Genomic DNA, 23,171 nt, shown 5'->3' on the forward strand with positions numbered 1-23,171 from the left:
ACAGAATATTATTCAGCTATAAAAAAAGAAAGCAGCCCTGCCATTTGTGACAACACAAATGGACCGTGAGGGCATTATACTAAGTGAAACAAGTTTGACAGAGAAAGATAAATACTATAAGATCTCACTTGTATGTGGAATCTAAAAGAATCTGATCTTATTGAAACAGAACAGATTGTTGGTTGCTAGAGGCAAGGGGTGTTAGGGGGGGATGGGAGAAATGGGTAAAAATGGTCAAAAATACAAACTTGCAGTTATAAGATAAATAAGTTCTGGGAATGTAACATACTGCATGGTGACTATTAACAATACTGTTTTGTGTATTTGAGCTGAGAGAGTCAATCTTAAGAATTCTCAGCATAAGGAAGAAATTATAACAGTGTGTGGTGATAGATGTTAACTAAATTTATTGTGGTAAATGTTTTGCAATATATACACATATCAAATCATTATGTTGTATACCTTAAACTAATACAATATTGTATGTCAATTATATCTCAATGAAGCAGAAAAAGAAAATAGACTTGATATTTTCAAAAAATATTTTGCTGGATTTGATTTGCTAGTAATTTGTTAAGGACTTTTGTATCTTATTAACGAAGAATATTGTTCTCTAGTTTTATTTTTACGCAATGTCTTTTCTGGGTTGTTATCAGGATAACAGTGGTTTCATAAAAAGAGTTGAAGTTTTTCTTTTCTATTTTCTGAAAGACTTTGTTTAGGCTTGGTATTATTTCTTCCTTAAATATTTGATAAGATTGATCAGTAAAGCCATCTGGACCTGGAGTATTCTTTGAAGGAAGGTTATAAATTATAAACTCAAAATTTAAATTATTACAGTGCTATTCACATCTTCCATTTCTTCTTGGGTCAGTTTTGGTAATTTGTGTCTTTCAAGGAATTTGTGCATCTTATCTAGGTTATCAGATTTATTGGCATAATATAGTTCATACAATACTATTCCCTTATTATTACTTTAATTTCTGTAGTATCTGTTGTGTTGTCCTCTTATTTTTGACATAGTTAATTTGTATCTTCTCTCTTTCTTGATCATTCCAGCAAGAGGTTTATCAATTTTATTAATTTTTTTTAAGCAACTAGCTTTTGGTTATAGATTTTTTAAAAAATATTGTTTGTCTGATTTCTATGTCATTGATTTCTGTTCCATATCATTTCCTTCATTCTAGTTTAATTGGGTTTAATTAACTCTTTTCTTTCTTGTTGAGGTTTAAGTTTAAGGTGTAAACTTTGATTTTATACTTTTCTTCTAATGTATTTAAAGTAAAAATTTCCCTGTAAGCCCTAAGCTGCATTCCACTAGTTTTGATATATTTTCATTATTATTCAGTCCAAAATATTTTCTAGTATCCCTTGTTATTTCTTCCTTGACTTGTGGTTTATTTAAAAATGTGCTGTTTAGTTTCCAAATATTTTGAGGTTTTAAAAAATATCTTTCTGTTTGATTTCTAATTTAATTTTTTGTGGTCATAGAAAATAGTCTGTGTGATTTAAATTCTTTTAAATTTATTGGAAATGGTATAGGCCTGCATATAGTCTCTTAGTTAAAGTTCAGTGTGTGCTTGAAAAAGAGTGTGTATTCTTGGGTGTACTCTTCCATACGTGTCAATGAGGACAAGGTGATTGATAATATTGTCTAAATCTTCTGTTTCTCCTACTTTGAAGGCATGACTCTTTTGGGGTTTCTTCTGAATGTCTTCTACATTTAACAAGGTCTCTTTAGCTGGTGGGATCATAAGTGAGTCCCAGCGATGTGTAAACTATGAGAATTAGTTGTCTTACAGCTTCCCAGTATTTGACTTTCCCCAGATGTTCTTTGTTCACCTTCATGGTGTTTCACATTACAAGTGTACAAATTAATACTCAGCCAAAAACTCAAGAGAACCCTGTATAGATTTCTTTGTGTAGCTCTGATAGTCTTTTCCACAAAATTCTAGCCATTCTGGCCTCTGTGAAATCTGATTTCTGGGATTCCAACCCTACTCCATAGTATGGTAATTTCCTCCATGCAGAAACTAGGAGACAGTAAGGATTACTTATTTTGTTTCACTTTTCTCAGGAATTACAGTCCTGTGCTGCTTATCATTCAATATCTGAACATAACTGTTTTATATATTTTTGTTCAGTTCTAGTTATTTGTAGCATGAGGATAATTATGGGCTGTGTTTCTCTCACATGGCAAGAGCAGAAGTATTTTGTTTCTTCCTTTCCTTCCTTTCCTTTCCTTCCTCTCTATCCCTTTCCTTTCATTAAAAATATTAATCTTTCCTTTTAGTGCCATTATACACAAATGAACAATTGTCAGTTAATACATTAGATGGCATGTGTTTCCTCTGCTATATGTATGTTTGCTTTCCCTTAAAGGGCTGACTGAAGCTATATGCTCATGTTGACTGACAGGTTTCACTTTAAAGAATTAGGTAGGTTAGGGTCTCCCAATGAAGATCCCCTCCAGTGGAGTGCCAACCCATCACATAGCTACCTTAGTATTTCCCAAGCAGAGAGGTCAGTTTCTGTAGAGATTAGTTCTTCAGTTTTAGTTTACATATAAGGTTGCTACTGCCTTGTATGTGTGTAGATAGGAAAGCTGGGAGGGCTCAACTGGTTCAGGCATTCCTTTCCAATCCTCTAATTAAATTTACCAAATAATGTCTAGCATTCCAGTCTCTGCTCTATACCTGCTCCATCTTTGCTTGGAGCCTCCTAGGAACTCTATCAAGAAGACCCAATCCAATTCTTTTTATAGCCTTCTCCTGGGTGTATCTGGGACTAGAGTTTTCATTGGTCTGGTTTATACATTAATACAATTTCATCTTCTTTCTGTCTTCTAGAAATGTATCTCTATCACTAGTTTGCTCATGGTTTTCTATCCCATTCTCAGCTTTCCTAGTGATTTACTTCCTTTGACACCCCACAGTGCCATTCCATGGAATGTGGGAAAAGAGAGGGAGGTAAATACATATATAGTCGTGCTATCATTTTGAATCACATGCCTTTTTTTGAAATGTTATGACAAACTTTATGACAGTCGCTTATGTTTTTTAAAAACTTTAACACTTTAGTGATTAAAAAAACAACAACAACAAACCTGTATCCAAAGCATAATTTCTATTGAGGGAATAAATAACAATGTTGATCTAAATTACTTTGAAGTTAACCAAAGCCTAAGAATGATTCAGATTATTTCAGCACCATCTAGTTGATTATTTTTTATTTATTACTTATTATTTTGCTTGAGCTGCTTTAAAAATAGTCATTAACATAAAAAAAAATCTTGGACTCTATAGGAAAAGGCAGCACCACAGGCTCAGAATTATACTTTTGCTTCATGATTAAATTTGATTATATGCCTAAAGTAGACAAATTAGAGTTTATTGTCACGTTTATGGCTGAGTTTTCTGCTCTTCTGATAGGTACAAGAGTAAACCTGATGATGACTATGAAGATCCCAAAGATGTTCAAGCCATCAAAGAGGCCCAGTTGTATATGGGAGACTTCAATTTGAAGACAGCCCCAGACTATAAGATACCTGAACACATGAGAATAAACGCTGCCAAAAAGGAAGAGGAACTGGGATACCTCGACTCTATGGTACTTACCCATAGCTTTCATGACAATGAGGCACACACCCTGGTTTTTGTTTTTGTTTTTTATTGAATTCTGCTGAAACCACCCATTTTGTTAGCTGGTCCATAAAGAGATATAGTCATAGAAATTTAGAATTGGAAAAGGCCTTCATGATTATCTAGAATAATGCCCCTTTTTACAAATGAGGAAATTGAGTCCCAAAGATAAGAGATTTATTCATGACTATTTAGTTAACATGGCAGAACCAGCCTTCAAATTAATTACTTGGTTCAATACCAGTTTCATGAGTGAAGGCATTATATTTTATGAACTTTGAATCTCTGAAATTCAAACACATCCTTGTTGGCTATTGTTTTTGGCTGCTGTGGACCACCAAGACTTAGGAAAATAGACCACTGTATTTAGTCTTTGTTTGAAGGACTTCCAGACTTTTGTAGGTGACTCAATACTGAACAATTAATATATTCCTTTTTGATTCTCTCTGCATTTCCCCAAACTGCTTCTAATCATCCTGATTTCTCATACCTGTTTTCATCCTAAAGTTTCCTCTCCCTGTCATAGTAATTCGTTGCTTTGAATTGACAAGTGACTTTTCACACTTAGAGGCTCAGAAGGCATCTGAGCTACCATTTTGAGGAGAATTTTGTATACGGCCACCTAGTATGGCTGTGCAGGTTGCCCATGTCAAGGCATCACATTGAAAAGAGTACCAATCATACCACAGATATAGCATGTTTGAATATTTTATAATTTTCTGACAAATGGAAGTGTAAAGTGTCTTGAGGAAGGAGTGTCTTTTTCTATTTCACCAAAGATGCTGTACATGCCAGCACTACAAAGATCCTGGTATGGCAATTCATAGCCACAAGTAAATTTTCATAGCTCATACCTATAACTTTCTGATCAAGTGGACATTTTGAGCATTTTATTAGTGACCGTTTGGAATTTTTTTCTAGCTGTTTGTCTAAGGCAATTCTTGTTTCAACTATCATGTTTCATCCATTGTCATAGAGAAATGTTCTTTTGATCACAATTTGCCAGTCATCCCACCTGAAATTTCATAGTACAGGTAGAGGTGATGGACAGGTGTGATGTCTTGAATGGAACTGCATTGTACTGAAATCTATTTTATTAAAATGACAGCATTAAATAATGCAGAGCACATAAATTCTACCAGTCAGAAGATCAGAGTTCCGTTCCAATCTCTGCCACTTAATAGTTATATGAACTTGGCTAGTCATGTAACTCTCCCTAAGCCTCAGTTGTATTGTCTGTTTAAAAAAAAAGGTATTACTGCCAATGAACAACAGTAAGACAAGACATGTCTACTCTACTTCATAGGGTTAAAGTAATGGTCAAAGTCAATAAAAAGTCATTCTTATCATGGTTAAGTTCAAAGGCACTGAAAAGTATCAAGCATTTTAGAAATCGTGTATTATACATTCCCCGCCCCCCACCGCCTCCTCCTCCCCCACCTCCCCCATCCGTGGCTAGTGTTTAGGTGTGTGGTATTTGGAAAATTAGAAAGAGAGGCTTGGTATGTAAATTTGGCTCCTAAAAGAGGTAGGCCTTACAGCCACCAGGCTGGTTTGGGTTTGTTCTCTGCTTAATTCTCGATCCTCCAAGTACTTCAGAAGTGGTCCCCCACTCACCCAAGGGCTGGATTTTGAGTTTAAACCCTAATGCTTTAAAGGTTTGTTCTTAAGTATGTAAAACATCTCCTCTATTTTGTTACAGTAGATAGTAAATATACAGGTAAGTTTTGTAAGACGACATGAAGAAATGCCTTTCGATCTTTTATTTTTCTTAACCTGTATATTTATGCAAAGTTACTCTTAACAGCCTTTGGGCCGTCTAGTTGCCTAACTGCACACCAGGAGCAGGGTTGCATGTGACTGGAGGCTCTGGTCAGGGCATTTAGGAAACACAGCCTGGGGAGAGAGCTGGCAGTGAGGGAGCAGTGGGCCTGTTTGGCACCTGTGACTGGAGGCAGGGGCATAGCTGGGCTCGGATGAGTGGAGAAGGAACCAAGGAAGAGTCCAGGAGCCTCTTAGTATGACATGGTACTGGAATTCAGGATCATGACCTTGCCTGCACAAGGAGTAACAGAAAGAATGTGGCCAAAATACAGAATGACAACAGGCTAAAGTAGCCCGAGGTTGGCAACCCTAAGTGAGTCTAAGCCAATAGGATTTGAATTTTCATCAGGGAAGGACGGTTACTGTGTGTTCCTGACCAAAGAATGGCCTTCCCCTCCCTGGGATCTGGCTGAGTCCAGGTCTCAGGAAGGACTTCCATTGAGTGATGGAAGGAGGATGGGGGAACTCAGCCCTGCAAGCCAGCTGGGGGACACCAGGGGTCACATCCAGACTGTCTTCCCCTTATGGAGAGGTGAAATGGGGAAAAGCCTAAAAACTAGAGAAAATAACTTAGTAGTGAACAGGAATGATCAGGTAAATTTTTATCTTGAATTTTTGCTAGGCATTCCAGTCAAGGGACAAAAGCAAATTATATTTCAAGCTGCCCTTTGTGAGCAGGTTGTCATTTTGCTTTCTTCCTATTCTTTTTATCAGGCCTATGCAAAGAAAATGCACATGAACAAGTGCATTGTCTCTCTTCGAGACCTTAAAGTGGCTGTCATCGAGGAAATACAGTGCCTGGTGCAAGAACTGAAGAACATTCAGTCGACTCTTCACGTATCCAAGCACATCCCCATTCCCCAGATCCCTCAGATATACCCAGAAGAAGTTCCAGAAAAGAGATTTCAGTATGATGAGGAAACCCTCCTAGCTTTTAAGCGGCAGCAGATGAAAAATCAGGCTGAAACGGCCCCTCAGGTGGAAGAGGCAGCGTCTGCAGGCTCAGCTGGAAGCGTCTTCAGACTCTTTTCTGGAAAGGATGGGGATTTGACGACACGTGATTCATTGTCTAGATCATCAAAAGCATCAGTATTCAATCTAGATATTCCAAAGTTCATGGAATTTGAAAGAACAGATCCAACTGAAGTGGAGCTGGAGATTATGAAGAGGGATGAGGTTAAACACGTGTACATGCAACAGTATTTGATCAACAGGGTAAGAAATGAGACTGCTTATTTAAAGCTGAAAGAGAGAAGAACAGGATAATTAAAATTAAATTATAATTTAATTAAAAATAATTAAAATTATTTTTAATTTCTCTACATTAATCTTCCCCAAACCCTGACCAGCCCACAGCTCACTGATGGCTTGGCTTTCTCCCCATCCCTGGTCTTCTGAAAATCATTGTGCTCTGCCCAGAACTTTGGAGCTTTTCAACTTTTTTCTTTTTGGAAAGCTAAGCATTAAGGGCCAATCCATGTTAATTGGTATCTAACTAAGGTCATGGTAAAGGAGAAGTGATGGAGCAGCCTTCAGATGACGGATGGAGCATAACTAAAAACCTTCTGGTGAAAATGGGGCACCCTCTGCTTTTCACCCCCTGCTCTTTCTCTAATGTGTGATTTGCCCCATTAGTGAGAGTGTTCATGGTAATGACTAGCTTCAGAATTGTTCTGGAGCTGGAATGGCAAATATTTTTATTTGTAGGAAAATCAGGACCAGGCTGGGGCCAGTTGTGTGCAGGAGGTGCTCTGAATATGGAAGGAAAAGGTCCTTTCCTGGATGGAAGTTCCCTCCTGCCAGCTGTATAGGGTCCCCTTCCTCAGTGTGTCTGAAAGCAGCACCTATTACTCCCGAACCTTATTCTTCACCCATTATCTCTACTTCTTCCAGTGCTGTTTTCTCACTCTTCCTGTTTCTCCCCACTTACCACCCCACTTCTAAGCTTCATATCTGTGCTTTTTTCTTTGCTATTTCCTTCTACCTACAATGACTTCTTCCAAAGTTGTCATCATTCAAAACTCAGCTCACGTCCAAACCCTCTCCAGAATCTTCTGCCCACACTACATACTCTCCTTTCTTCTAAACTCCATTTGCACTTATAATCAGCACCTTAGGTTTTGTACTTATTTTTCTTGCTGTTTTATATGTGTTAGTTTTGTCTTACAAATTATACAATTTTTAATTGAAGTATAGTTGATGTACAATATTACATGTTACACATGTATAATATAGTGATCTACAATTTTTAAAGGTTATACTCCATTTGTAGTTATTATAAAATATGCTGTGTTGTACAATATATCATTGTAGCTTATTTTTTTTAACATCTTTATTGGAGTATAATTGCTTTACAATGGTGTGTTAGTTCATTGCAGCTTATTTTATACATAATAGTTTGTACCTGTTAACCCCCTACCCTTATATTGTTCCTCCCTCCTTCCCTCTCCCCACTGGTAACCACTAGTTTGTTCTCTATACCTGTGAGTCTGTTTCTTTTTTGTTATATTCACTAGTTTTATTTTTTTTAGATTCCACATATAACTGCTAACATATAATATTTGTCTTAACCTGGGTGACTTATTTCACTACCCAGAATATCCCCCAGGTCCATCCATGTTGTTGCAAATGGCAAATTTTCATTCTTTTTTATGGCTGAGTAATATTCCATTGTATATATGTACCACATGTTTTTCCATTCATCTGTTGATGGACACCTAGGTTGCTTCCATATCTTCGCAATATCTTGTAAATAACGCTGCTATGAACATTGGGGTGCACATATCTTTTTGAATTAGTGTTTTTGGTTTTTTTGGATATATACCCAGGAGTGGAATTGCTGGGTCATAAGGTAGTTCTATTTTTAGTTTTTTGAGAAACCTCCCTACTGTTTTCCACAGGGCTACACCAATTTACGTTCCCAAAAACAGTGTGTGAGTGTTCCCTTTTCTCCACATTCTCTTCTCGCCAAAATTTGTTATTTGTGTGTGTGTGTGTGTATGTGTGTGTGTGTGTGTGTGTGTGTGTGTGTGTGTGTGTTTTAATGATAGCCATTCTGACAGGTGTGAGGTGATTATCTCATTGTGGTTTTGATTTGCATTTCCATAATGATTGGCTATGTTGAGCATCTTTTCATGTTCCTTTTGGCCACCTGCGTTTCTTCTTTGGAAAAATGTCTATTCAGGTCTTCTGCCCATTTTTTAATCAGATTCTTTGTTTGTTTGTTTTTTGATGTTGAATTGTATGAGCTGTTTATATATGTTGGATATTAACCCCTTGTCAGTCATATCACTTGCCAATATTTTCTCCCATCAGTAGATTGTCTTTTCATTTTGTTGATGGTTCCCTTTGCTGTCTGAAAGCTTTTAAGTTTAATTAGGTCCCATTTGTTTATTTTTGCTTTTGTTTGCTTTAGGAGACAGATCCAAAAAAATATTGCTACGATTTATGTCAACGAATGTTCTGCTTATGTTTTCCTCCAGGAATTTTATGGTTTCTCAGCCTTACATTTAGGTCTTTAATCCACTTTGAGTTTATTTTTGTGTATGGCATTAGAGGATGTTCTAAGTTTATTCTTTTACATGTAGCTGTCCTGTTTTCCCAGAATCACTTATTGAAGGGGCTGTCTTTTCTCCATTGTATATTTTTGCCTCCTGTGTCATAGATTAATTGACCATAGGTGCATGAGTTTATTTCTGGGCTCTCTATTCTGTTTCACTGATTGATGTGTCTGTTTTTGTGCCAGTATCATACTGTTTTGATCATTGTAGCTTTGTAGTATGGTCTTGAAGTCAAGGAGCATAATTCCTCCAGCTCCGTTTTTCTTACTTGAGATTATTTTGGCTATTTGAGGTCTTTTGTGTTTTCACACAAAAATTTCTTTGTTCTAGTTCTATAAAAAATGCTATTGGTATTTTGATAAGGATTGCATTGAATCTATAGATTGCCTTGGGTAGTATGGTAATTTTAACAATATTGATTCTTCCAATCCAAGAACACAGTATATCTTGCCATCTGTTTGTGTGATCTTCAATTTCTTTTATCAGTTTCTTATAGTTTTCCGAGTATAGGTCTTTTACCTCCCTAGGTAGATTTATTTCTAGGTATTTTATTCTTTTTGATGTGATGGTAAATGGGATTGTTTCCTTAATTTCTCTTTCTGCTAGTTCCTTGTTAGTGTATAGAAATGAAACAGATTTCTGTATATTAATTTTGTATCCTGCAACTTTACTAAATTCATTGATGAGCTCTAGTAGTTTTCTGGTGGTGTCTTTAGGATTTTCTATGCATAGTATCATGTCATCTGCAAACAAGGACAGTTTTGCTGCTGCTTTTCCAATTTGGATTCCTTTTATTTCTTTTTCTTGTCTGATTGCTGTGGGTAGGACTTCCAATACTATGTTGAATAAAAGTGGCAAGAGTGGGCATCCTTGTCCTCTTCCTGATCTTAGAGGAAATGCTTTTAGCTTTTCACCTTTAACACATTTTTGACCAGAGGCATATTATGGCCACAGGCATTAGTTTCTGCAAGAATCCCCCAGTCAATAATGTGTTAGCTATGGGTTTGTCATATATGGCCTTTATTATGTTGAGGTATGTTCCCTCTATGCTCACTTTCTGGAGAGTTTTTATCGTAAATGGATGTTGAATTTTGTCAAAAGTTTTTCTGCATCTATTGAGATAATCATATGTTTTTTATTTTTCAATTTGTTAATGTGGTGTATCACATTGATTTGTGGATAGTGAATTATCCTTGCATCCTTGGAAAAAATCCCACTTGATCATACTGTATGATTATTTAATGTATTGTTGGAATTAGTTTGCTAATATTTTGTTAAGGACTTTTGCATGTATGTTCATCAGTGACATTGGTCTGTAATGTTCTTTTTTGTGTGATATCTTTGCCTGGTTTTGGTATCAGGGTGATACTGGACTCATAGAATGAGTTTGGAAGTGTTCCTTCCTCTGCAATTTTTTTGGAATAGTTTTAGAAGGATAACTGTTAAGACTTCTCTAAATGTTTGGTAGAATTCATCTGTGAAGCTCTCTGGTCCTGGACTTTTGTTTGTTGGGAGTTTTTTAAATCACTGATTCAATTTCAGTACTGGTAATTGGTCTGTTCATATTTTCTATTTCTTCCTGGTTTCGTTTTGGGAGATTCTACATTTCTAAGAATTTGTCCATTTCTTCTAGGTTGTCCATTTTGTTGTTATATAGCTGTTAGTAGTAGTCTCCTATGACCTTTTGTATTTCTGTGGTGTCAGTTTTAACTTCCCTTTTTCATTTCTGATTTTATTCGTTTGGGCCCTCTCCCTTTTTTTCTTGTGAGTTTGGATAAAGGTTTATCAAACCAGTTTTAGTTTCATTGATTTTTTTTCTATTTTTTTTTAGTCTCTGTTTCATTAGATTATACAATTCTCGAATTCCCCTGAAGTGTCTAGGACAATGCCAGACATATAGTAGATATTCAGTAAAAAGTTTTGATTGATTTAATTTTAACTATTAATTTAACAAATGTTTATTGGACATCCTATGTGCAGAAACAGTGCTAGCTAGGTAGTAGGGATGAAACAATTGTCAAGTCATACATATTCTCTATCCTATAAAGCTTACAGGCTATGAGGGGTAGTGAGAATAAAACAAGCATAACCCTTACAACCTTGGATACCTATGTGGTATAGTTGCAGAATGGTGTTGCACTGAAGAAAACATAGTGCTTCCTCCAAAGAAATTTAAAAATAATTCAAATTTGTTGAACAAGCATTAAAGTGGAACCCACTTAGTCTACAGTCATACATTAAAAGTTTAATTTTTTTTCTCCTTGGTTTGTTGGGGTTTTTTTTTTTTTTTTTTTTTTTTGTGGTATGTGGGCCTCCCTCTGATGGGGCCTCTCCCGTTGCAGAGCACAGGCTCCGGATGCGCAGGCTCAGCGGCCATGGCTCACGGGCCCAGCCGCTCCGCGGCATATGGGATCCTCCCAGACCGGGGCGCGAACCCGGTTCCCCTGCATCGGCAGGCAGACGCGCAACCACTGCGCCACCAGGGAAGCCCTGTTGGGGTTTTTTGTTTTTGTTTTTTAGCTCTCTGAAATTCTCCAGCAGTTTCACAGACCCAAACCCACAGATATCTTCCTCTTTCTCAGCCCCAGGCTGAGCCCTCACTCATTATAGGCATTTGATAGTCGAGGCTCCCCATTCAAGTACAGCCTAATGAAAAACATGGAATGGTTTGTCTTTTTCCTGTTGTACTAGTTTCATTGGGAGAATCAGCCCTTTGGGCTCTCTGTTGATCTCTTCATCTCCTTTGGGATGGGGCAAGGGAGACACTGTGTCAAAATCAAAGTAAAACTGAGGATTTAAAATCATTTGAAATCACAGTGGAATAAAGTCTAGACCAGGACATGAGATATTTGGGTTCTTTTTTTTTTAAAATTAATTAATTAATTTTAATTTTTGTCTGTGTTGGGTCTTCGTTTCTGTGCAAGGGCTTTCTCTAGTTGCGGCAAGCGGGGGCCACTCTTCATCGCGGTGCGCTGACCTCTCACTATCGCGGCCTCTCTTGTTGCAGAGCACAGGCTCCAGACACGCAGGCTCAGTAGTTGTGGCTCACTGGCCTAGTTGCTCCGCGGCATGTGGGATCTTCCCAGACCAGGGCTCGAACCCGTGTTCCCTGCATTGGCCGGCAGATTCTCAACCACTGCGCCACCAGGGAAGCCCGATATTTGGGTTCTTATCCAAGCTCTGTAACAAATTTGATCTCAGGGAAGTCACTTTTAGTCTCAATTTCTTCATCTGTAAATAAACCAAGAAGATTGAACAGGTTTCTTGTGGCTCCACAATTATATTTATCTATTTAAAAATATTTACTGTTCTGTAGATTTGAAAATTTTCAAAATAAGAAGGTGAGGAAAATATTTTTTTTAGTGCTTACTGTGTGAAGGGCAGTGTAGAGATACCATGGGGATAGAGTGGAGACAGACACAACACTACCCACAAAGAGCTCACAGTCTCCGATTTAAACCAGCAAGAAGGACATTCTTGATCAATGGCTTAATCAATGGTGAAGAAACAGCTCGAAGGACTGCAGTTACAGAATTCCTACCACTTAATAAACCAGTTCATCAATGATATTAAATGTACATAAATTAAATTATGAGACTGTATACACACCCGTGTGCCCTACCCACCCACCCTTGTAATTCTCCATCCATAATAAGGGCATAATAAGAAAATGCTTTTACCGAAACAAATCAGTATTGTTGGATAGTTTTTGTTTTTGCTTTCAGTACACGGGCCTCTCACTGTTGTAGCCTCTCCCGCTGCAGAGCGCAGGCTCCAGATGCACAGGCTCAGCGGCCATGGCTCAGGGGCCCAGCTGCTCCACGGCATGTGGGATCCTCCTGGACCGGGGCACGAACCCGTGTCCCCTGCATCGGCAGGCGGACTCTCAACCACTGCGCCACCAGGGAAGCCCTGTTGGATAGTTTTAAAAATGCATGTACCTGTTTTAAACTTCTAACATACCCTCAAATCTTTTTCCACCTCAGATCAAAGAACTGATTGTCACTTTTGATGCAGAACTCCGTCTCCTGAGACATCAGAAACTGAAACTAGATACTCAGATGAAATTATCTGACCTGCACCATGTCACATTATTTCAAGAAATGCTTCTCCTGAAGAATTTTGAGAAACAGGAGAACATACTTCAAGAGCGTGTTAATTCATTAGACAAAGAGGAACAGGATATGCAAGTATGAATGGGCAGAAGAGTGCTAGCTGGCTACAGCCTTAGTTATGGAGGGGACTTGATTCTTCTTTTCTTTCTTCTTCTCAACTTAATTTCCCCCCTTGTTCTACTCCACATCTCTTTCTTGTCTTCTCTTCCTCCTCCTTTTCCCCGTTATTCCTGTTTGCTCTCTGTTTTTGGTAGCCGTGCTCAGGGAGAAGTGAATCATACTTTTTAATGAATTTGATCTGATATTTTGTAAGGTAGGAGAATAAATTTTTCAAAAGTGACCCTTATGTTTAGTTTACCTATGGATTTCAAAGTTAAAAGTCTGTTTTTGTTGTCAGTAGCTATCATGTGAAGTTGAGTTTTGATTATATATTATCCTTATGAATGAACATACTTGGAAAAGAAGTTGGTAAATTTCTTAAATATTATAGCTAGTTTCAGAGTAATAAATAATTGAATAGCACAGGAAATTAAGTTTATTTGTTACATATATGTTAAATTTAAAGAGATTAATTAGACCATCTATCTTTGTCTTAAAAGAAGAAGGATTGTATTAGATAATACATACTCAGTAGTGACATCAGTTTTTAGGTATATCAGCTTCACTAAGAGCGGATGTGACTTTTTGTTTTAGTTATCTTGTATTGATATGAAAAAAAACTTTTTTGAGACCATACATGGAAAAATACTAGCTGATATCCACATATCAGTAAAAATTTCAATTTACTTAATTTAATTTCTTGAGGAAGTTAAACGTCAAAGAATCGATCTTATCTGATTCTGAACTTAACTGATTTTTACAAAAGAATTATAAAATTTTAATCAAGTAAATGAATGACTCTGCATTCAGAAACATCAGAAATGTAAACTTCTATTAAGAAGCTTAAAAAATGTTTGTAGGCTGTAACCTTACATTGTAATGTACATTGTTCTCTGAATCTGGTTTATCAGAAATATTTTATTTATCATTTGTTCTTGTTTTTTGTTCGTTTAGTGGAAAATAAATGAAACTCTTAAAGAGATGGAAGAGAAAAAGAATGAAGTCGCCAAGGTCCAGGACCAAGAAAAGGCACTCTATGCTGGTTTCCAAGCAGCCCTTGGAGAAAACAATAAATTTGCTAACTTTCTCATGAAGGTACTAAAGAAGAGGATTAAGCGGGTGAAGAAAAAGGAGGTTGAAGGAGATGCTGGTTTGTATTTCTTTTTACGTATGATCCTATTTTTTTCTCATTAGCATGAAATAGAGAAGTAACTAAGGGACATAGTACACCCTTTTATTTCACTACAACATAGACAATGTAGAGGCACTATGGGGTTACAGAGGAGAGGATATAAACCTTTAGGTCTCTAACCATCTGGATTGTGTGTTTGTGTGTGTGTATCTGGTATAAGATATCATAGGATAGTTTCATTTAACAAGCACATCTTTTCATATGTTTATTTGCCACCTGTATATCTTTGGTAAAATGTCTCTTCATGTCTTTTGCCCATGTTTGAATAGGATTGTTTGCTTTGGTACTGTTGAGTTTTGAGAGTTCTTTACATATTACACCTACTAGTCCTTTGTCAGATATGTGGTTTGCAAATATTTTCTCCTGGTCTATAGCTTGTCTTTTCATTCCTTTAACAGAGTTTGCAGAGTAATAGTTTTGAATTTTGTCCATGTCCAATTTGTCAATTTTTCCCTTAAAAATATTTTTCTTCTTTTAAATTGAAGTATAATTGATTTACAATGTTGTGTTAATTTCTGCTGTACAGCAAAGTGACTCAGTTATATACATATATACACTTTTTTTATATTCTTTTCCATTGTGGTTTATCATAGGATACTGAATATCATTCCTTGTGCTATACAGTAGGACCTTGTTTTTTATCCGTTGCATATATAATAGCTTACATCTGCTAACCCCAACCTCCCACTCCATCTTGCCCCCAAACCCCTCCCTTTTGGCAACTACAAGTCTGTTCTCTATGTCTGTGAGTCTGTTTCTGTTTCGTAGGTAGGTTCATTTGTGTCATATTTTAGATTCCACATGCAAGTGATAGCATATGGTATGATTCCACATGCAAGTGATAGCATATGGTATTTGTCTTTCTCTTTCTGAGTTCACTTAGTATGATCATCTCTAGTTGCATCCATGTTGCTGCAGATGGCATTATTTTGTTCTTTTTTATGGCTGAGTAGTATTCCATTGTATATATGTACCACATCTCCTTATTCCATTTATCTGTTGATGGACATTTAGGTTGTTTCCATGTCTTGGCTGTTGTGAATAGTGCTGCTATGAACATAGGGGTGCATGTATCTTTCTGGATTAGAGTTTTATCTGAATATATGCCCAGCAGTGGGATTGCCAAATCATATGGTAATTCTATTTTTAATTTTCTGAGGAACCTCCATACTATTCTCATAGTGGCTGTACCAACTTACATTCCCACCAAGAGTGTAGGAGAGTTCCCTTCTCTCCACACCCTCTCCAGCATTTGTTATTTAATGATGGCTATTCTGACTGGTATGAGGTGATACCTCATTGTAGTTTTGATTTGCATTTCTCTAATAATTAGTGATGTTGAGCATCTTTTCATGTGCCTATTGGCCGTTTGTATTTCTTCTTTGGAGAAATGTCTATTTAGGTCTTCTGCCCATTTTTTGATTGGGTTATTTGTTATTGTTGAGTTGTATGAGCTGTTTGTATATCTTGAGTTTTTCCCTTTTTGGATCTTGTTATGGTGTCAAGTCTGAGAACTATTTGCCTAGCCCTAGGTCCCAAAGATTTTCTCTTTTTTTCTAAGTTTTCTCATTTTACATTTTACATTTAAGTCCGTGATCCATTTGGAGTTAATTTTTGTATAAGATGTGAGACTTTGGTCAAGGTTTTTTTTTTTCTCCTAGGAATCTCCAATTGTTCTAGCACCATTTGTTGAAAAGGCTGTCTCTCTTCCATTGAATTGCTTTTGATCTTTGTCAAAAATAATTTGGGCCTATTTGTGTGGTTCTATATCTGGGTTTTCTGGTCTCTTCTATTGATGTATGTGTCTATCTCTCCACCAATACTATAGTCTTGATTATAGTAGCTATTGAGTTCTGAAATCAGGTAGACTAATTTCTCCCAGTTTATTCTTCTTTTTCAAAATTGTTTTAGCTATTCCAGCTCCCACATAGTTCCATATTTTAGAATTTTTTTTCTCAACCTACAAAAGATCTTGTTGGAATTTTGATAGCAATTGTGTTAAACTTCCATATCAATCTGGGGAGAATTTGCATCTTTACTGTGTTGAGTCTTCCAATGCATTAACATAGTATGTATTTATGTAAAGCTTTGATTTGTCATCAGCATTGTGTTTTCAACATACAATTCAAGTTCATGTTTTGTTAGATTTACACCAAAGCATTTCCCTTTTTTTGAGTAATTTTAAAAGGTATTTTACTTTTAATCTTGGTGTCCACATATTCATACTAGTATATAGAAATATAATTGCTTTTTAGATGTTTATATCTTATAACCTCGCTTATTAGTTTTAGGGGTTTTTGATTGATTCCTTGGGAATTTCTGTCTGTAAAAAGGGCAGTTTTATTTATTTCTGGTCGGTATGCCAATTACCTTTTATTGCCTTATTGCACTGGTTAGAACATCCATTACTATCTTGAAATAGAGTGCTCAGGGCTGATATCCTTGCCTTAGTCCAATTTTAGGGGGAAAGCATTCAATCTTTCAACATTAAGTATGCTACCTGTACCATTAAGAAACACCTGTAAGTGTTTCATAGATAGTCTTTATCAAATTCAGGAAGTTCCCCTCTGTTCCTATTTTTCATGAATTTTTATCATGAATGGGTGTTGAATTTTATCAGATGCTTTACTGCATTGACAGTTATGTGATTTTTTTTTTTTCTTTAGCCCGTTAAGATGGTGGATTATATTGGCTGATTACTGATTACCAGATCAGACTAGCATTTCTGAAATAAATCTCCCTTGGTGTGATGTAAAATTCTTTTTATATATTGCTGAATTCTACTTGCTAATATTTTGTTAAGAAATTTTATGTCTATATTCATGAGGATCATTGTACTGTTTTTATACTATATTTATTTGGTTTTAGTATCAGGAGAACAGTAGCTTCAAAATGTGAATTGGGAAGTCTTCTCTCCTTTTTGATTTTTCTGGAAGATATTGTAAAGAATTTATGGCAATTCTTTATAAATGTTTGGTAAAGTTCTCCAGTGAAACTACTTGGGCCAATGGATTTCTTCAAGGTAGTTTTACAATTAGAATTTCAATGTTCTTAATAGTTACAGAACTATTCAAATTATCTATTTTATATTGAGTGAGTTATGATAATTTGTATTTTTTGTGGAATTGGTCTGTTTCACCTAAGTTAGCAAATTTATGTGCATAGAGATGTTCATTGTATTTCCTTGTTATCCTTTTAATATCTGCAGGGTCTGTAGTAATATCACCTGTTGCATTCACGATATTGGTAAGTTGTTTCTTATCTTCCTACTTTTTTTTTCAGTCTTGCTAGAGGTTTGTCAATTCAATCGATCTTTTTGAGAACAAATCAGCTCTTTGTATAAGTGATTTTCTCTATTATTTTTCTGCTTTCAATTTTATTGATTTCTGTTATTATCTTTACTATTAGCTTCCTTCAGCTTGCTTTGGGTTTATTTTGTACTCCTGTTTTTAGGTTTTGAGGTGGAAGCTTAAATCATTGACTTGAGAATTTTTCCTCTTTTCTAGATTAGTACTATAATTTCTCTCTCAGCACTGCTTTAGCTGTATTCCACAAATTTTCAAGTGCATTTTCATTTCCATTCAGGTCAATGTAGTTTTAAAATTTACATTGTGACTTCTGGGTCCCATCGGTTATATACAAGTGTGTTGTGTAGGTCCAAGTGTTTTGAGATTTTCCTGTTATCTTTCTGTTATTGAGTTCTAGTTTGATTCCATTGTGGTCAGAGAACACACTTTGTATGATTTCAATTCTTTTATATTTGTTGAGATTTGTTTTATGGTCTGACGTATGGTCAATCTTGGTGTATGTTCTGTGGGCACTTGCAAAGAATGTATATTGTGCTGTTTTGTGTGAAGTGTTTTATTACTGTTAGTTAGATTCTATTGATTGATGATACTGTTCAGGTCTTCTATATCCTTGCTGATTTTCTGTATAGTTTTTGCATCAAATGTTGAGAGAGGGGGTGTTGCAGTCTCCAAATATAATCATGGATTTGTCTATTTCTCCTTTCATTTTTGTCAGTTTTTGCTTCACATATTTTGCAGCTCTGTTATTTTATGAATACACATTTAATATTGCTATGTCTTCTTGATGGATTGACACTTTTATCATTATATATGGTCTTTTTCTGTCTTGAGTAATTTTCTTTGCTCTGAAGTCTATTTATCTTATATTAGTATAGCCAGTCCTGCTTTGCTTTGATTAATAGTTGCATAATATACCTTTCCCCTACTTTTAATTTCAACTTGACTATATAATTATATTAGAAATGAATTTCTGATAGACAGCGTTTGGTCAAATAATGTTTTTCATCCACTCTGTCTTCTAATTGGTATATTGAACCACTTACATTTGCTATATTAGGGCTTAAGTCTGCCATTTTATTTTTTATTTGTTCTTATTCTCTGTTTTCTGTCTTTGTTCTTTTTCCTACCTTCCTGTGGGTTACTTGAACATTTTTTTTAATTCCATTTTAATTTTCTCTAGCACTTTTTAATGTATCTTTGTATACTTTTTTTAGTGGTTGCTCTATATATTATTGATACATTATATATACATAATTTATCCCAGTCCACCAGTGTCATCATTTTACCAGTTTAAGTCAAGTATAGAATCCTCATCTACCTTTACATCTCTTTATCTTCCCTATTTATAATATGGCTGTCCTAAATATTTTCTCTACATACATCTAGAACCATATCAGACAATGTTATAATTTTTGCTTCAATTATCAAACATAATTTAAACTTGGAGGAGGAAAGCCTATTGTATTTATCCATGTTTCTGCTCCAAGTTTCCTGTTTTAAAAAATAATTTCCCTTCTGTGTAAAGAATTTCTTTTATCCATTCTTTTAGGGCAGGTATACTAGTGGCAATTTTAAAAATTTTCCTATAATCTGAGTATGTCTTGATTTCTCCTCTTTTTCTGAAAGACATTTTCACTGGGTATAGGATTGTAGGTTGGCATTTCTTTTCTTTCAGCATTTGAAAAATATTGTGCCAATTCCTTCTGATCTCCATAGTTTCTGATGAGAAACCCTCTGATATTCAAATTGCTTATCCCCTTTTCTCTGTTTGCCTTCAAGATTTTTTTCTCTTTAGTTTTCAGAAGTTTGACTGTGATTAGTCTTAGTGTAGATTTTTTTTGGATTTATCCTCTTTGGAATTCATTCAACTTATCCGTAGGTTTATGTCCTTTGCCAAATTTAAGAAGTTTTCAGCCATTATTTCTTCAAGTCCTTTTAAAGACCCCCTCTTTTCCTCACTCCTTCATGTGACTTTGATGGCATGAATGTTAGACCTTTCATTATGGTCCCATAGGTCCCTGAGGCTCTGGGGTTTGGGTTCTGTTTGTTTTTCCAGTTTGTTTTCTCTCTGTTGTTCAAATTGGCTACTTTCTACTGTTCTATCTTCAAGTTCACTGATTCATTTCTCTGTCCCCTCCATTCTGCTGTTGAACCCATCCATTAGTTTCTATTCTAATTATTGTATTTTTCAGTTCTAAAATTTCCATTTAGTTCTTCTTTATATAAATAAACAAATAGGCTGAGACTATTTCTTTGAGGCATTGTATTCTTTCATTTGCTTCAAGTGTGTTCATAATTGCTCACTGAAGCATTTTTATCTTGCCTGTTTAAACTACTTTGTCAGATAATTCTAACATTTCTGTCATCTTAGTGTTAACATTTATTGGTTGTCTTTTCTCATTCAGTTGGAGATATTCTTGGCTCTTGGTATGATGCATGACTTTCAGTTGAGAGCTGGAAACGTTCATATTATGTATGAGATTCTGTATCTTATTTAAATCTTCTGGTTTACTTGGCTTTTTCTAACACTGTTCTGCCAGAGGAAGGAGTGGGTGCATCCTCCTTACTGCCAGGTGGAGGTACTCAGCCTTTTTCCACCCAAGAGAAGGGAGATCTCCTTACTATTGTTGTGTGCATATGGGAGTCCCAGCTCCCCACAGAATCTCTACTGACAGCTTGGTGAGGTCATTTGGCTAGAGAGAGCAGGTTCTGGTTGGGCCTTTCTTTATCTGCACCTGTTGGTGTTTCAGGTTGCTTAGTCTTCTCCACCTCTGAGATACAGGGCAAAAATAAAGGCCCAAGGAACTCACCACAGTGTTGTTCCTCATGGTTCGAAGTGCATTAGTAGGTCTGCTGCCTTCTTTCCACTTCTCAGAGTCTTCTTGTGTTTGTTTTACATATAATGTCCAGGGGTTTGGGCTGTATTTAGTGGGAGGAATAGGGGAAGTAGATCTGTTTCATTTTCCTGAAAACAGAAATCTATGTAAGAATTTTAAAGCCTAATTTTAAACTTTGCTGATTTATTTCATAAGGTGGTACAGATCACTTGTAGTTATTTTAAGAGACATTTAAATTTTTTTAATTAATTTATTTTTGGCTGTATTGGGTCTTTGTGGCTGGGTGCAGGCTTTCTCTAGTTGTGGTGAGCGGGGGCTACTCTTTGTTGCAGTGTGTGGGTTTCTAATTGCGGTGGCTTCTCTGGTTGTGGAGCACAGGCTCTAGGCATGCGGGCTTCAGTAGTTGTGGCTCGCGGGCTCTACAGTGCAGTCTCAGTAGTTGCGGCGCACAGGCTTAGTTGCTCTGAGGCATGTGGGAGCATCCTGGACCAGGGCTTGAACCCATGTCCCCTGAATTGGCAGGTGGATTCTTAACCACTGTGCCACCAGGGAAGTCCTGAGACATTTTAATTTAACAAATCTTCTAGTGAGTATAAGGTCCACTTCTTATCTCTATTTTTTGATGTTCCATATAATAGAAATTGCCAATTGTTCACACATGGGCTCAAGGTGTTTTAAAAGAAAATGGGGTTAGAGTTGAGTAGGGGAGGTCTACAATTCCTTATCCAAAACTCTTGGGAGCAGATGTATTTTAGTATTCAAAAAATTTTATAAAAGATATTAAATATGACATTGTTAAAGGAAAAAAATTATTCATGACACTTGTTAAGAATAAGGCAGACTTTATTCAGGGGGATCACTATAATGGGATTTTGTAGTAGGGGAGAGATCAGCTCAACTCTGAATACAAGGCAAGCAGAGATTTATAGCCAAGGAGCACGGTCAGGGTTAGTTGATAGAAAATTACTAAGAGGTAGGGTAATTCTTTACTAAACTGACCTAACAGGGTTTCTGTTGAAGGCAGGCCAGAGTGATAAGATATTGAGGGTAGGGAATAAGGAATTTGACCAGCTATCAAGGGTGGGGAATTACTCAGCAGGACTCTTGCTAAAACTGAACTAAATGGGCCCAGGACAGAGCCCATTTAGTTCAAGGTCAAGGACTAGTCAGAGGACTCAGAGGAGTCTGACTCAAGTTTGGTTAAAGGCGAGAGTCTTTGTCAATTAACACCCCCAGCAGGGTTTGGTACAGAATCTCTAAATCAAACATCGTAATACTTCTGCAGCAAGACATGAATATTCACACTAAGTAGGTTAAGTGAAGATTATAAATGGTATTACTTCGGTTCAGAGAAGTTATGAAAATCTTCTCTGTTTTCAGAGCACTGTGATTTAGGAATTGTGGACTATATAACCAAGTGTGTGTTAGGTGGGTCACAGCATAAGCAGCTTGGCAGCTTGATCTCAACCCTCTCTGACTCAATGCATTGAAATTAATTGCACAACCTTCTGCAGGCATTTGAGTTTGTGGTCTCTGTATCCATAACGATTTAAAATTCTTCTAAAAATACTGAATAATTTCCTTATTTACCTGTTGTTTCCCTAGTAGCTAACTCATTGAAAAATGATTTATTTTTAAAGTCTTAACACAGGAACTTCTCTGCTTATTAACAATGTTTCCCTCTCTCTCCTTAGATGAAGATGAAGAAAGTGAATCAAGTGAAGAAGAATCCAGCTTGGAGAGTGATGAGGATGAGTCTGGATCTGAAGATGAGGTTTTTGATGATTCTATCTGCCCAACAAGTAAGTGGGATAAAACCATGCATTCTCTGTTACGTGTGACTATGGATTGATAATACCAAAAATCCCCTTTTTTTGGTTTCTCGATTGTCTCATAATGATATTTAAGGAAAGGGTGGCTTGATATGTATGAAGTATAGTCTAATGAATACTCTTTGGGGCTCTCTGGACAATTAATTTTCTGTTTCTTGAGGCAGCTATTTATGAGTACCCAATTAAATAATCTGCAGACAATCTCTAGTTGATTCAGAGTCATAAATTATGCAGAAAGTTTCATTTTATAGAGAAACAGAAGATTTATATATGTGTGTATATATATAAAAATATATATATAAGTATATTTTTATAAAGCTCTTCCTTTTTGCCAAACCATTCAGTTTTCATATTTCAAACCTGTTTTATAAGGGCAATTTTTACGTTTCCTGGAGATGCTTGGCAATTTATATTCACTATTTTCACTGGTGAAACCAGTCTGAAATATTCTTACAGTCCAATATTCTTATAGTCCAGACCAATATTCTTACAGGCTCAATACATGAATGGTTCAGTAGGAAAACTATTTCTTCTTGATCTGAAATTATTTTCCTAGGTATTTCATATGAATTATAAATCAAATTTTAAAGTCACATAAAGTTTAAATCTTGTTTTGATTTTGAAAATAAGAATCTCCTTAAAATCATATTTATGAGTGGAAGAAAGCTAGAAAATCTTGTAGTGCAACTTGTTATTTTATAGCAGGATTAAACGGCTTGAACAAAGGCTCACAGTTAGTTTAGTGGTAGAACCTGGGATGGAG

General features: G+C 36.2%; 1 protein-coding gene across 1 annotated transcript in view; it reads left to right on the forward strand.

Moving 5' to 3' along the window:
* The window catches only part of CFAP44 (cilia and flagella associated protein 44), a 109,359-nt gene that overhangs the window by 73,960 nt on the left and 12,228 nt on the right, over positions 1 to 23,171 (forward strand). Inside the window, exons 24-28 of the mRNA XM_007107958.3 lie at positions 3,432 to 3,609; positions 6,180 to 6,680; positions 13,012 to 13,215; positions 14,194 to 14,389; positions 22,271 to 22,378. Of these exons, the coding sequence (XP_007108020.2) occupies positions 3,432 to 3,609; positions 6,180 to 6,680; positions 13,012 to 13,215; positions 14,194 to 14,389; positions 22,271 to 22,378 (1,187 nt within the window). The remainder of the gene's footprint in view (positions 1 to 3,431; positions 3,610 to 6,179; positions 6,681 to 13,011; positions 13,216 to 14,193; positions 14,390 to 22,270; positions 22,379 to 23,171) is intronic.

This window comes from Physeter macrocephalus, chromosome 1 (genome assembly GCF_002837175.3).
Source record: "Physeter macrocephalus isolate SW-GA chromosome 1, ASM283717v5, whole genome shotgun sequence".
Taxonomy (NCBI): domain Eukaryota; kingdom Metazoa; phylum Chordata; class Mammalia; order Artiodactyla; family Physeteridae; genus Physeter; species Physeter macrocephalus.